This window comes from Thunnus albacares, chromosome 22, assembly GCF_914725855.1.
Source record: "Thunnus albacares chromosome 22, fThuAlb1.1, whole genome shotgun sequence".
Taxonomy (NCBI): domain Eukaryota; kingdom Metazoa; phylum Chordata; class Actinopteri; order Scombriformes; family Scombridae; genus Thunnus; species Thunnus albacares.
This window is the reverse complement of record NC_058127.1, coordinates 1,167,715-1,181,738: the sequence shown is the minus strand read 5'-3', so window position 1 is coordinate 1,181,738 and position 14,024 is coordinate 1,167,715. Positions and strand designations below refer to the sequence as shown.

The following is a 14,024-nucleotide window of genomic DNA, read 5'->3' as shown; positions in this document are numbered from 1 at the left end:
TGTACCAGGCTGTAAACATGTTTATTTCTGCTGTAAAGTTGGGCATTTTAACATGGAGGTCTATGGGGATTGACTCGCTTTTGGAGCCTCAAGTGGTCGTTGAAGGAACTGCAGTTTTTGGCTTCATTTTTCAGCCCCGGAGGTTGCTGCTTGAGAGAGACAGACAGGTTTAAAATGATGTGAATCTTGGCTCTCTCTTTCTTCAAATAATGTTTAGAGACCCAACATTTTTCTCACTACTCAAATCATCAATTTCTTCATAATACATTGAGCTCAGAGTTGACCCTCACAGCATAAAATCATGCATTCTATTATATCAGGCTTTCAATCCCGAGCCCTGGCTTTAAAATTGTAGTTTTTACTGTTTACTGCTATTCTCTTGGTTTCCACTGGAGTCTTTTCTGCTGTATTATGGAGCACTGCAAGGCAATGATCCATTAAAAAAGATGCTCCAGAAAGAGGAGGATCAGTTAAAGTGGGCATGAGACTTTCAAGTACTATCTTCTTGGAAGAGACTTCATTCTTCAAACTGACCGTTGGGGTCTGCAGTGGCGCAATAAAATGAAAGACTAAACATCTCTACTCACAACTCTCTAATGTAAAATGAAATGAATGAGGCACAAACTGTCACTTTTGGCTCTAACCAGCCATTTATTCTGGTAATAACTAAATGATATCAGGTCTCTCACAGTCAGTTTCGTGGTAACAAAGTCTACAAAACACTGAAACAATGAAAGAAATAGTGGAAGATTTACTTTGAAGCTAATATCAAGCAAGCACAACACAAATTAAAATAAATCATCAAGAAAAGCATTTGCTGTGGTCATCAGGAGTACACGAAATACACTTTTACCAACGAAAACTAACTTCTTATAGTGTTTTTAACTGAGTTTATACACATCAACCTTCCACAGGGACAGGAAACCACAGACTGGTAATGGAGTTTAGGGCCAGCAGGGGGCGCTCATGTTACACATAACACACCAGTCCCAACGGTAAACTAATAATAATACATTATTACAAGACTAACAAAATAAAATAGTAAATAACATAATATTAAAATGGAAAGGACCAATAATACATTTAATTTACAGTAATAACAGTAAGAATTGCCCAGTAATGGCAAGTGGAATCATTACCTCCGTCACATTCACACCAAACCAACTTGTTGCCTGTAATCGATCTGCTTTGGCAGCTTTGTTCATGATCAAACTGCCCCCTTATCAGTAACTCTTCAGGACTATACCTCAGTGACATTTATTAACATTATATTGAATTTAATAGCAATATCGGACACGAAAATGTTAGCAGAAAGGCTTTAAACTCAAGGCCTACTTTAGCGGTTTAGCTAGCAGCACCGTTTAATGTTGAATAAAGAAATCTCAGAAACATGTATCTGCTGTTTTTACTGACATTATGACTCTTGACTCTTCATAAAAATCTCCCCAAGTCCTCCTGTTTTGTTGGATACATTTCAGAAATGTGTATATTTGTGGAACAAAAACAATAATTCAGCTGCTGATAATAGCAAAGGACAAAAGCTAACATTAATGTGGGTTATATTTAAATCCACTGATTTCTAAAATAATTCAAAATGTGGAATTCTGTAGATCTAAAGAGTCATTTACATATTCATTCAACACAATTCATTCAAACTCAACATGACACTCAAAAATGAAAAGTAAAAAATCTTTCAGGCTAGAAGTTAACTTCAACTTCCAAAGTGCATTTCTGCAAGAAACAGTTAATCATTGAGTTTTACATTCAGCCACATGCGCTGCTGATAGCGTACACGCTGATTCTGAAGTTACTGTTCGTAGCCCTCAGTTTGTAGAGCAGCTCAAGACAGAACAACGCAGTTATTAAACCTGCAGTACAGAACTTCTGTCTCCCCCTTCTGGCAGTGAGAGTAATTACAAAAACACTGTCGATCCGCGCTTACATTTTAGGTTCTGCCGTAGTCTACTCCGCCTCTACTATTGCAGCTGTAAAACGGTGGACAAATTGTTTTGAGCATCACACAACTGCTGTGAAAAGAACCATTTCTGATCTCATCAGAATTTGATCCATGCAGTACAATAACATTAGGAAAATCTAGAAGAACCGCACTATGAAATTATTTTTATTCAAATTAGCAGAGAGCTAACCAGAAGTTAGCCAGCTCAGCTGGCAGAAGTCTCTGGTGTACATGCTCTTCCCATACAGCATTCGCAGTCTGCATTATTGAGCCAGTGCAGGAATGTCGCCACCGACACCAGATTTAAAAACTCTGTATACTGTCAAATACAGAGATTTATCTGTGTGAGCTTGTTTGGCAATGGCTTGAGTGTAACAGACGTTAATTTATATGTAAAAGTCCCACACTATAACTTTAAGACACGGAGAGGAGGCAGGGGGACACCGCTGACCTGCCTTCAACACGATGCTGAGTGACTGCGTTGGTGGATTTTTAGGGAATGCCTCCAAGTAAACGTTTTCCCACATTGCTCACAATTATATGGTTTCTCTCCTGTGTGGATGCGTTGGTGGATTTTTAGATGAATGTCTTGAGTGAAAGCTTTCCCACATTGATCACACCAGTACGGTTTCTCTCCTGTGTGAATGCGTTGGTGGATTTTTAGTTCACTGACCCTGATGAAAGTTTTCCCACATTGCTCACACCAGTACGGTTTTTCTCCAGTGTGAATGTGTTGGTGGCGTTTTAGAGTACTGTCATCAGTAAAAGTTTTCCCACAATGCTCACACTTGAATGGTTTCTCTCCAGTGTGAATACGTTGATGGCGTTGAAGGGAATCTCCATAGGCAAATGTTTTCCCACATTTCTCACACCTGTACGGTTTCTCTCCAGTGTGAATGCGTTGGTGGATTTTTAGTTGACTGTCTGTAGTGAAAGTTTTCCCACATTGCTCACACCTGTACGGTTTCTCTCCAGTGTGAATGCGCTGGTGGATTTGTAGAGTACCGTTTGTAGTGAAAGTTTTCCCACAGTGCTCACATCTGTACGGTTTCACTCCAGTGTGAATGCGCTGGTGTTTTTTTAAGGCACTTCTTGTATTGAAGTCTTGCCCACACTGGTCACAGCTGTGAAGTTTCTCTCCGGTGTGAACTCTCTGATGAATCTTTAAATATGTTGATGTGGTGAAGGCTTTGTCACAGTGCTGACAGCGGTGATGTTTGACTCCCTTTCTTCCTGTTTGTTTCTATGGCAACAGACAAACACACAGAAAGAGTAAGTGAGGTGACATGGTGGAGTGAGTGATCTAAAACCATAAATAACATTAAGATCATGTCTTGGGAACATAACCCACAGTGTTCAAGTTGGACTCAAATATTTTTTCGACCTTTATTTATTCAGGGAAGTTTCACTAAGAGGCAGCTTCTCTTTTGCAGGAACACGCTGATCACATTACCACCTGGAAGCTGCCCAGTACAACCACAGTCTGACCTGTGGGCCACTGAGCAGCTCTACTGGAGCAGTCGGGGTTAAGGGCACCTCAGTGGTGGTAATGCCAATTTCTACAACTTTATATTTCATTTCTCATCTCTCAAGCTGTTTTTTCTACAAATTGGTTCTTCCCCTGCTTCAGGTCCTGGACTGACCCACCTGTGTGACGGGGCTCACCTGTTGTGTGACCGCGGCCTGAACGCCACTAGGCTGACTTTGCTGCTGCAGGAGGATCTGCTGCTGAGGCTGCTGGATGATGTGCTAGAGAACAGGAGGAAAAGTGAACATATAAGAGCAACTGAAGGGAGTGAGAGACACACTCACACACATTGAATCCTGAGGAAAGATCATTTATCTGACTGTAGTCAGCAGGACGTTTTAGAGTTCAAGAATGTGGAAAACAGGAGTGTTACAGGTCTAACCCCGGGATTCCACCGGGAGCGTGTCAGAAGCGGAGCGTCTTCACTGCGGGGAAGCCTTCTGCCGTTTAAAGTCAGTTGCACTCCTACTACAGTAATTACAGCAGCCTAGTCAAAGCTGATGAAGTCCCTTAAGGCTACCGTAATTACTGCAGTAGCAGGGCAACTAAACTGCCCAATTTTGTTAACTTGCTCAACTTTCGTTGATCCTCATGCTTCTGCTGTGGTTAATTAGGCTATGTCGTTAAATGGTTTCTTTATTCATCTGCTTTAATTGCGTTTATTGTTGATATACAACCAGGAGTCTGCACGGGGTGTTTTATTTTGAAAATTGACTGGATGTTTAATGCTGTTTCTGTGTCTGACTTCCTGCCCAGCTGGATCTGCTCTGTGCTGCTTGACGCGGCCTCCGTAAAAAAAAATAGTCGAGGCGTCTATCTTTAGCGCAGCGGAGCGGCGAGCCACTTCTGGGACGCTTCTGAAACACGCCGCGGCGCCCGGTGGAATCAGATACATTGACTAGAGTGGCCATGATCAGCTCCGGCAGCCGCGACGGAGCCGGAACGTGGCACTGACGCACCCGGTGGAATTCAGGGGTAAAGGTTGTCACGGTGTAAATGCTCATGTTGTCATGATCATATACTGGCCACATTATCCTGTGCTGTAGTGGAACATATGTGGAACAACCAAACCACCTTTATTTTTGGACAAAACCAGCTTTTTATGATCCACTCTAGGTTTTTTGTTCTTCCATAGAAAACATGTCATTATATTTTGAGCTCTTTAAACCGCTGTGGTGTGAATTTAATAGGTATAGATGAGAATAAGAAAGATATTCACCTCTGTTTGACCCCAGAATAACAGAGGTAACAATCCATCGTTTCAGGTCTTCTCTTATTGTTTTTAGAGGGACTGGATCGATATTTTCAAATATCCTGAAAATCACACTTCAATCAAAAATAAGCAAAAAGCTAGGTAATCCCTCTAAGACCACGTGTTACATAGTTGAGCGAGAACACAAAGGAAGCTTTTATTGTTAACGTCAGGTGGTAAAATATACAGAAGATGAGTCTGCTGGTGGGTCCCTGTTGTTAGTTCACTTATAGAGACTTCTTCAAACTACTCTGTATTTGGTACTTTACTTATTTTGATGAACATGTGAGAGACATTCAGAGTGGCTTCATCTCCAGAAGACCCGCATCTCTGCAGACAAACAGCTTAATGTAGCTGAAATAATAATGAAGAGACGATGGACTGATCAGATACAGGACCAGCTGTTGGGTTTCCATCCTTCAGACCGAGATACACGCAGCGGGCACATTTTGACTCCTTGACTCAGAGCTAGGTGTCCTGGACTGACCCACCTGTGTGACGGGGCTCACCTGCTGTGTGACCGCGGCCTGAACGCCACCAGGCTGACTTTGCTGCTGCAGGAGGATCTGCTGCTGAGGCTGCTGGATGATGTACTGAGTCCCGATGGGGGCGCGGACAACCTGCAGGATCTGACCTGAGAGACAAACAGAAGCTGTAACGTCACATGACTGTTCAGCAGCATTTCTGTCATGAAGATATAAAACTGAACGTGTAGAAATGTTTTACCTTGACTGGTGATGAGCTGTTTGTATGTGGAGACCTCTGCTGGTAAAGTAAACGCTGCTGCACTCTAGTGGAGGAAAAGAGAAAAAACATGTAAGAGTGACTGAACAAAAATGAATATGAAGTGAAAAACAGATCTACTGTCAAGTGATTTAAAACAGTCGTTATATAATAAAGTTTCAGAAAGTGGGAATAACAAAAATAACTGAAAACAATGTAAGTTGACTTGATAAACTTGTGTGTCACCGTCTGTTCATCATTCACAGCTGTTAATCAACAGAGGAAGAAATGAAGATGATGTAATCCATAATCATCTTATACTTGTTTCACCACAGGATGTTTGAATGTCTGGTGGAACTGCTGAGTTGAATCTGTAATAGCTAGTATTAAGATTACCACTGATTACAGGAGAAGTTGAGGGAATGTTTCCATTGAAACACCAACAGGTACTGTTGTATCAAATTGTTGCAGAAAAAAGGTACCAGAGCAAAAAACTCTCTCTTGAAAATAAAAAGGGAGTCAGAGGTCCAAGCAGCAAAGTGTTCTTTAATGCCGGCAAAAAAGGGGAGCAATCAGCACTTTTACAAAGAACCAAATCGCTCCAAAGGTTTTTTCTTTGGGGTTCATTGTTTTTATGTCCTTGGGTCGGCTTAGGTCACACCTTATCATCCACCCTCCCTCATTTTTGACCAATTATTATGTTACTTTTATCTCCGTCACTCGTTGTTGGTCAAAACTCTTCAAAACAGGTTTTGAGGTGTTTGAGGATATGTACTGGCATATTCAATTCTACCTGATTATATCCAATTTTTATATATAAGTATTGGGAATCATTTTACACCATTATTGCCAAGTTGTCTTCTGGCCTTTTATTTTTTTATAAGTTATTCTAGTCATTTTACACCCTTATTTCTTGATCTCTTCCAGAGAGTATGTTTAAAAGGTGAAGACTTTAGCAGACCCAAGCAAAGTGACATGTAATACAAACACACTCCAATTTCTCCAGTGTATGATTATGATTCTTCTACCGTGCCTCTATACGTACAGTGTGATTAAATATGGTTCATGAGATTATAACTACACCAATACAAATTGTATCACACTAGCCCTTATTGCTTATAAACTTATAAAATCAATCTGCATAGCTTAATATTGTCTTTAAGCACAACAATGACTTTTAATGAAAATACACCACAGTAGCTCTTAAACAACACTTTCTAACTTCCTGGAATGATGTTTTGGGGGGATTTCTACATCTGCAAGTATTAAAAAAAAACAAAAACAAGCTGAAGGCAGAGCTGGTATTGATTTCCTAGTGTAGCTGACTTTGATAGTGATGATTTTAGAGATTTTCTTTGGTTGACTACTGCCCTAGCAACCAGTTTAGCGGTGTGTTTCTCGTCTGCTACGCTGCGCGCACACACACGCTGAGAAAGAGCAGCAAAACGCATCCTTTGTTTATGTTATTTGCCAAATTTATAATTTATGTGCGTTTGTTTAATTTCGGCTCATTGTGAGAGTCTCTGCTGCGTTTTGCTGTCGTTTATCGTTGACTAACTGGTCGAGTTTTTGGCTTTCGACTTGCCTGTTGGTGAGCTCAGAGATAGAAACTAGAGGGACGGAGAGATGAATTTAAATACATGAAGTCCTGAACACTGACCTGTTTATCGGTGGTAGCAGAGGGTGAACCTGGTTCTTCTCTTTTAACAGGGTTGTTGGTGTGGTTCTCCAGGTTCTGGTTCTCCTCTATTTTGATCTTGTAGTGGTCCTGGTCTGTGAAATCCAGCAGGTCTCCTCTCTGACTGATGGACTGTTCTTCTTCTTCTTCTTTTTCCTGTTTTATGTCGGGTAGCAACCAGTGTTGAGGTGCATTACTGACACCTGCTGTGTTGTTGGAGTGTGAACCAGAGTTTTCTGTCCCCTTAAACAAACAAACACAAGAGAAAAACATTAAAAATAAAATAAAAATAACAATATCTCAAATGATCCAATAATTCAGCAAAAATCAAAGATTAGAGAAAAAGTCCAAAAACTGAAAACAGATTTGTGTATCAGAACTTTGTTTTTTCTTCTTTCCTCTCCCATTAATCATCTCACGACCCCTCAGATTTATCTGCTGACCCTTTGGAGGGGCCCGACCCCTAGGTTGGGAACCACTGGACTAAACTAGCTAACTGTATATAAAGTAGTGTAAACTAGCTCCACCTCCAGCAGCTACAACAGTAACATGCTGCTCTAACACTGATGCTTCACTATTAATAATCTAATGATGTCATATATAATAATATATCAGTCAGAGGGACCAAACCACTACTTTTACTGCAATACTTTAACTACATCAAGCTCATAATACTTATGTACTTTTACTGCAATACTTTAACTACATCAAGCTCATAATACTTATGTACTTTTACTGCAATACTTTAACTACATCAAGCTCATAATACTTATGTACTTTTACTGCAATACTTTAACTACATCAAGCTCATAATACTTATGTACTTTTACTGCAGTAGGATTTTTCATGCAGTATTTTTACTTGCAGTGAAGTTCAGTATCTGACATTAACTAGAAATCCTCTTCAGAAACATTTTAAATGTCTGATTTCTGGGTTTTTTTTAATGTGTGATGATACTGAAATCAGGAAACACTGAAACCTTTTTGTAGTTTTTATGGCCAAAAGAATCCCTGAACACAAAGTCTGGAAGTGTTTTAGTTTCCTTTTTTTCAGACTTTCTCTCCAACAACAGAATGAACAGATGATACACGGACCCTCCAGACTCGTCCTCGTGTCTTTAGTCTCATTATGAAGCCGGTTTCATCATGAAGTCCTGAACACTGACCTGTTTATCGGTGGTAGCAGAGGGTGAACCTGGTTCTTCTCTTTTAACAGGGTTGTTGGTGTGGTTCTCCAGGTTCTGGTTCTCCTCCATTCTGATCTTGTAGTGGTCCTGGTCTGTGAAATCCAGCAGGTCTCCTCTCTGACTGACAGTTTTCTTCTTCTTCCTGTTTTATGTCGGGTATCAACAGCGTTGAGGTAGACAAAACACAAAATTTGAAAACGTCACCTCGGGCTTTTAGACATTTTTAAAAATATTTCTGGACTTTCTATTGATAAAAAGTGTTTATTAATCATGAAAATAATCAATTCTTGATTATTATCTTGTTTTATCTTTCTGATCAACAGTCCAAATTATTTGACATGATATTCAGTTTACTAACAAAAGATTCAAATTCACATGTCAGCAACCTGCAAATGTTTGGCGTTTTTGCTTTAAAAAAATGAATAAAATGATTTTTTTTTTTAAACTTGTGAAGAGGATTTAAATGACGGGAGGAGCAGCGAGTTCAGTGACAAACAGTCACTGCAGCTATAATTATTACTGGAAAATGAGCCACATACAGAGAGAGAGACTGGACTGGGAATATTTTCTGCTTTCTTTAGTCTCTGTGACAGTAAACTGAAGATCTTTGAGAAACACTGATCCACATTTTTCTGTTTTATTATAATCTTTTTATTTCATTTAATTTGATGGTTATTTTTTATTGATTGCATCATCTTTTATTATCTTAACTACCCATCTATTATTGTCTCATTAACTCTTTTGCTTTTTAATTATTTTGGTGAGCATTAGTCTCCTAATCCATATTTACCATAAAGAACATTTGTCCGTCACCTGTAAAGCACTTTGATTTGTTTCATATAAATAAAGTTTGATTGATTGATTGATTGTAAGGTTTAAAACTTACAGTATTGATCAAAGCAGCAGTAACGTTACAGAACTACAACAAAACAGTATAAATTAAACACACAGGGACTGCAACTGACGATTATTAACATAATAATTATATATTTTAACATTTATTCACGTCTTAAGGCACTTTTACAGAACAGTTTTCTTTTTAAATAAATCACTTCTTAAGCCTGAAAACATGAAAGTGACCAGTTAGCCTCTTAGCTTCAGCTCCGTTAGCATTAGCTCCTTTAAAACTACCGTCTAAGCTTGAATTCTTTCAAACTCAGCTCGAACCAAACGTAAATAAACAAATATTAAAGTTAACAGTGAGCTAAAACTACCGCTAACAGCTGTTCGGAGCTAACAGCGGCTAATGAGCTAACTAGTTAGCACCGGAGCTAGCCCAGCATGCTAACGCAGGCGCAGTTCGGGCTTCTCTTCGCTTCTGTTCGTGCTCGCTTCGGTTTTTAATGTGAAACAGACACTTTAATGTGTTCATGGTCTGTTTTTACCTGCAGTCCTGCCGCTTTAAAGCTCAGAAATAAGCTCAACTGTTAGTGCAACAACATAATTATCCCGCCGCCAGTTCGAGATCAACAGCGAGACTTCCGGCCTACCAACGAGACTTCCGGTTAGCTTTATTCTCGTTCAAGATTTCAGTTATTGAGATAAACTCGCCCCCCCCCCCTACCGGTCAGAAGGGAGAACAACAGGCGGCGTGTTTGTTTAATTCAGCAGCCAGTCTCTCCAGGATTTCACAGAGTGTTTATATGATTATTGCAGCAAAAAATGCGATTAAAAAAGTATTTGTAATATTTGTAATATTCTTGTGTGCTTTTACGGAAGGACTGCATTGAATTAGTAGCTTAACAACATGAAAATAAGCTCTTTATTTAATGTGTACTTCTGTCTCTCTTCTGAAGAGATTCTTATATTCACATGTAAACTAGATGGCGAGACATCAAATGAAAACATCGAATTTCATTCAATTTCAGTGGATATGAATTTGACTCATTGATTATTTTCACATTTGCTTTTACTGTAACTAATGATTTCAAATACACATGTGTAACTGCACTCTAAGGGCGCACATTGTTTAGTGTGCACATATTTTATTTATAGCAGTAGTTTGTTATATGTTTATTTTAATGCAAAAAAAAAAAGTTGGACAGTTTTTGTGCTGGGAGAGAGCATGTCACTGTGTGTGTGTGTGTTGACTGTGGCCCGTGCTACTCTTATAGAGAATAAATGTGCAGATCCTGATTCCTGGTGTGACTGGTGTCCTTCAGCCTGTGAGCAACCATCCTACAGCTGCTACAACTGCATATCACAGAGACGACTAGAGTTCAGTGTTAATGTTGAATGTATTTTCTGAACATGAGAACCATGGGCTCAAAGTTATATAAAAAAGAAAATATTGTACTTCAGTTCCATGTATAAGCCTTTTTTAAATAAACGTTCACCTCAACATTGAGAGAGACTGTATTTCACAGTTTTGATTAAGAACATATTCAACCAATGCGATGAGCCCTTCACTAGATGGAATAATTGAAGATCCCTTCATACATTTATTCATCCCAAAATCTACAGTCCTCCCTCTGTTGAAAAATATATTTAAAAGTTTATCTGAAGCTAATATCAAGTAGATTTTTTTTCAATGTTACAGTCTTTTTAGTGCCAAAGTCCCTCTTTTTGTTACTATACTTCCACCGCAGCTCAACAGGAAACACAAAGACTGTTAATGTGTCAGATATGGTAAATCTTGTATAGCGCCTTTCTAGTCTTCCAACCACTCAAAGTGCTTTTACACCACAAATCACATTCACACACTGATGGTTCAGCCATCAAGAGCAATTTGGGGTTAAGTATCTTGCCCAAGGACACATCAGCATGTGGACTGGAGGAGCCGGGAATTGAACCCCCGATCTTCCGATTAGTGGACGACCCGCTCTACCTCCTGAGCCACAGCCGCTCACTTGACATGACTAACTCAGACTGCTGAAGCCTCATATAAGCTTCACATCTACTTTTAAACGACTGTGTGGACACACTGTGGATTTTGGCCTCCATCACTTCCACTGGGCAAGAGGCGGGGTTCACCCTGGACAGGTCACCTGTCAATCACAGGGCTGACATATAGAGAGTCGTTAGAGTTACTAATTAACCTGACCTGCATGTTTTTTGGTCTGTGGGAGGAAGCCGGAGCATCCAGAGAAAACCCACGGAGGCAAAAGAAGAACATGCAACACAGAAGGGCCTCAGCTGGCCGCTGGGTTCAAACTGAGAACCTTCTTGCGGTGAGGCGGCGACTCTTGTCTTTCTTCTCCACAGGTTTAGGAGAGCAGTGTTGGGTGAACTTGTCTCTATGCTTGGTGTGTTTCAGGCTGAGCAGGACGCAGCTGTCGGCTCTTCATTTGCATGGAGAGGAAACAGTGATCGGTTCTCCTCAGAGCTTTATAACTGATAGCTTCATGCACCTTCCTCACTGTGATACAGAGAGCAGCACAAACCAAGAGAACCAGCATGTCTTTCATCTGCATCTGCGTCTTGGTACTCACTGTGTGTACCAAAGGTTGGTCATCTCTTCAGTCTACGTTCAGCTCATGTTCACTGTTTGGTTGGTTGTTGACTTGATGTTCCTGTGTTGTGTTTTTCAGTGAGCTCAGCAGACATTCTGGTCACCCAGACTCCAGAATCCCTCTCAGTCCAGCGGGGAGAATCTGCCACCATCAGCTGTAAAGCCAGCAGCGCCATCGATAATGATTTAGCCTGGTACCATCAGAAACCAGGAGAAGCTCCTAAATTCATTATTGCTTTTGATTCTAGTATGTCATCAGGTCGATACCAAGGCAGTGGATATAATTATGATTTTAGTCTGACCATCAGTAACGTACAGGCTGAAGATTCAGGAGTTTATTACTGTCAGCACCATGAAGAGTTTCCACTCACACAGTGATACAGAGCCGTACAAAAACCTCAGTCAGTTAAACAGGAAGTGACTGTAGCTGAAAGAGACTCAAGATTCAGCATTTTGTTTTTGATGCTGTTTCAACAGCTCAGAGTTAAAGTCAGATCTACAAAGTTTTTTCTATTTTTTCTATATTTTTTCAAGGAGCTGGAAGCACCCTAGTTTTGTGGTGCAGGACACTGCTTGTTGTGCCATTTTGCACAACCTCTGCCTCAGGGATGGAGACACACTCGAGCCTGTAGAAGAGGTACTGCATGGGCCAGATGACGGAGGTGGTCAGCTTCAGCCATACTTGCAGTGTGATCCTTCAGCACCAAACAACACTCCTCCAGCTCCCATGACTATTATCGAGGAGACACGTTGAAAACAAAGCTAATTCAAATGTTCTTCAAGTTTTTTGGTTCAAGTTTCAATACGCAGTATTTAATCATTTATTGCTATTTATTGCTGTCAATGTTCGTAGTCATTTTTTCCATCCATTACAGTTTGGGTTCCATCCTAATTATTCTACAGAGGCTCCTGATTGCTTTTTTATAGAGCAGCTTAAATCGTCATTCAATAAAGGTGAATGGTTGGAGCATTTTTTCTGGATCTTAAAAAGGCATGTGACACATTGAACCATGATACTCTCATTTACAAACTTTCCAAATTAAAATAATTTTGCTGATAAAACTCTACAATGGTTCAAATCCTAGCTTTCTAACTGTAAACAGTGTGTTATTAATGAGAGATCATCTTTTCAAGAGCGTAAAAAAGGGTTCACAGGGTTCAGTCCTTGGCCCATTTCTCTTATTAATCACTTATCAGAATCATGTTCTGGAGCAGGTTTCCAGATGTATGTGGATGATACGGTCATATATCTGGTGCAACTGTTTGGTCAGTTTGTACCCGGCTGTCTCAGCATTTACAGTCCACTGCAGCATGGTTTGAAAACTCACGTCTCACACTCAACATTAAGAAATTTCTGGCATTTTGCAGAAGTTCATGAGTTAAATTTAGAGATTAATGGACGATGTATTGAAGAAGTTTTGGAAGTCAAATATATCAGCCTGATGTTAGATTCCCAACTTAAATTTGAGAAGCATATTAAAATGGTGAGCAAGTTCGCAAAAGCAAAATTACATGCATTTAGACTCATTAGAGATTGTTTACCATATCATGCTGCAAATAGTTTTATGCATTCCATGAACTTTTCACATTTAAGTGATTGTGTGACTTCTTGGTCACAATCAGGCCTCTTATGATGATTTACAATCAAGCCTTTAAAATTATGGACAGGAAGCCAATAAGATCACACCACTTCCATGTTCTTAAGAAATTAAATATGGTACATTCTGATCATTTTGTTAAATTTACTAACTGCGAACTCATCTATAAATGTCTAAACAACCAGCTCCTCAGGTGCTCAGTGACCTGGTGGTTCCTGTCAGGGTTTCTGTCTCAGTGACAGGACGAGTGTCTACTGGGAATCGTAAGGTGCTCTTTCATAAATCCTCACTTGGACAGATGTCTTTTTCTATTCAGGAAATCACCATGTGGAACTCTTTACCCACAGAGCTGAAAATGGATCATGAACATTTTAAACTCAAACTGAAACAGTTTTTTTTTTAAGAGGGATCAGTCGTGTGGTCATGACTGATCTGGTGCTTGCTGTTTTATGAATTTTACTGTTGAGTTTTGTGTATTTTAAAAGCCCATGTAGGGACGGCATTTCAAATAAGCTTAGGGTATAAATCAATCAATAAATCAATCAATCAATTTTTATTCATATAGCGCCAAATCACAACAAAAGTCATCTCAGGGCACTTTTCACATAGAGCAGGTCAAGACCGTACTCTTTAATTTACAGAGACCCAACA

At 39.8% G+C, this 14,024-nt stretch overlaps 1 protein-coding gene and 1 gene segment (V, D, J or C); one reads left to right on the top strand and one right to left on the bottom strand.

The window, feature by feature from the left end:
- Positions 1–627: 627 nt before the first annotated feature.
- Positions 628–9,827, bottom strand: LOC122974140 (zinc finger protein 239-like). Of its 4 annotated transcripts, XM_044342064.1 has the most exons (8): positions 9,710–9,825; positions 8,304–8,466; positions 7,121–7,381; positions 5,464–5,527; positions 5,247–5,371; positions 3,623–3,706; positions 2,963–3,200; positions 2,647–2,709 (listed from the first exon to the last, which is right to left on the bottom strand). In XM_044342064.1, exons 2-8 carry the CDS (start codon positions 8,391–8,393, stop codon positions 2,702–2,704), a joined length of 870 nt encoding a protein of 289 aa, XP_044197999.1. In that variant the 5' UTR covers positions 8,394–8,466; positions 9,710–9,825; the 3' UTR covers positions 2,647–2,701. The 4 variants fall into 4 exon arrangements, with proteins under 4 accessions (XP_044197996.1, XP_044197997.1, XP_044197998.1 ...); XM_044342061.1 differs by having other exon boundaries at positions 628–3,200; positions 9,710–9,827; XM_044342062.1 differs by lacking the exon at positions 7,121–7,381 and having other exon boundaries at positions 628–3,200; positions 9,710–9,827.
- Positions 9,828–11,660: 1,833 nt separating this feature from the next.
- Positions 11,661–12,260, top strand: LOC122974273. The segment is given in 2 exon segments: positions 11,661–11,769; positions 11,855–12,260. Coding segments are annotated over 2 exon segments (348 nt in total).
- The last annotated feature ends 1,764 nt before the right edge of the window (positions 12,261–14,024 follow it).

Bases quoted from the DNA above. Each gene is read 5' to 3' on its own strand.
- LOC122974140 (XM_044342061.1), bottom strand. From the start codon at position 8,393: ATGGAGGAGAACCAGAACCTGGAGAACCACACCAACAACCCTGTTAAA. The intron at 5,372-5,463 runs GTAAAACATTTC...TTTGTCTCTCAG, and splicing joins ACAGCTCATCACCAGTCAAG to GTCAGATCCTGCAGGTTGTC. The intron at 3,201-3,622 runs GTGAGCCCCGTC...CTGTTGCCATAG, and splicing joins AGGCCGCGGTCACACAACAG to AAACAAACAGGAAGAAAGGG.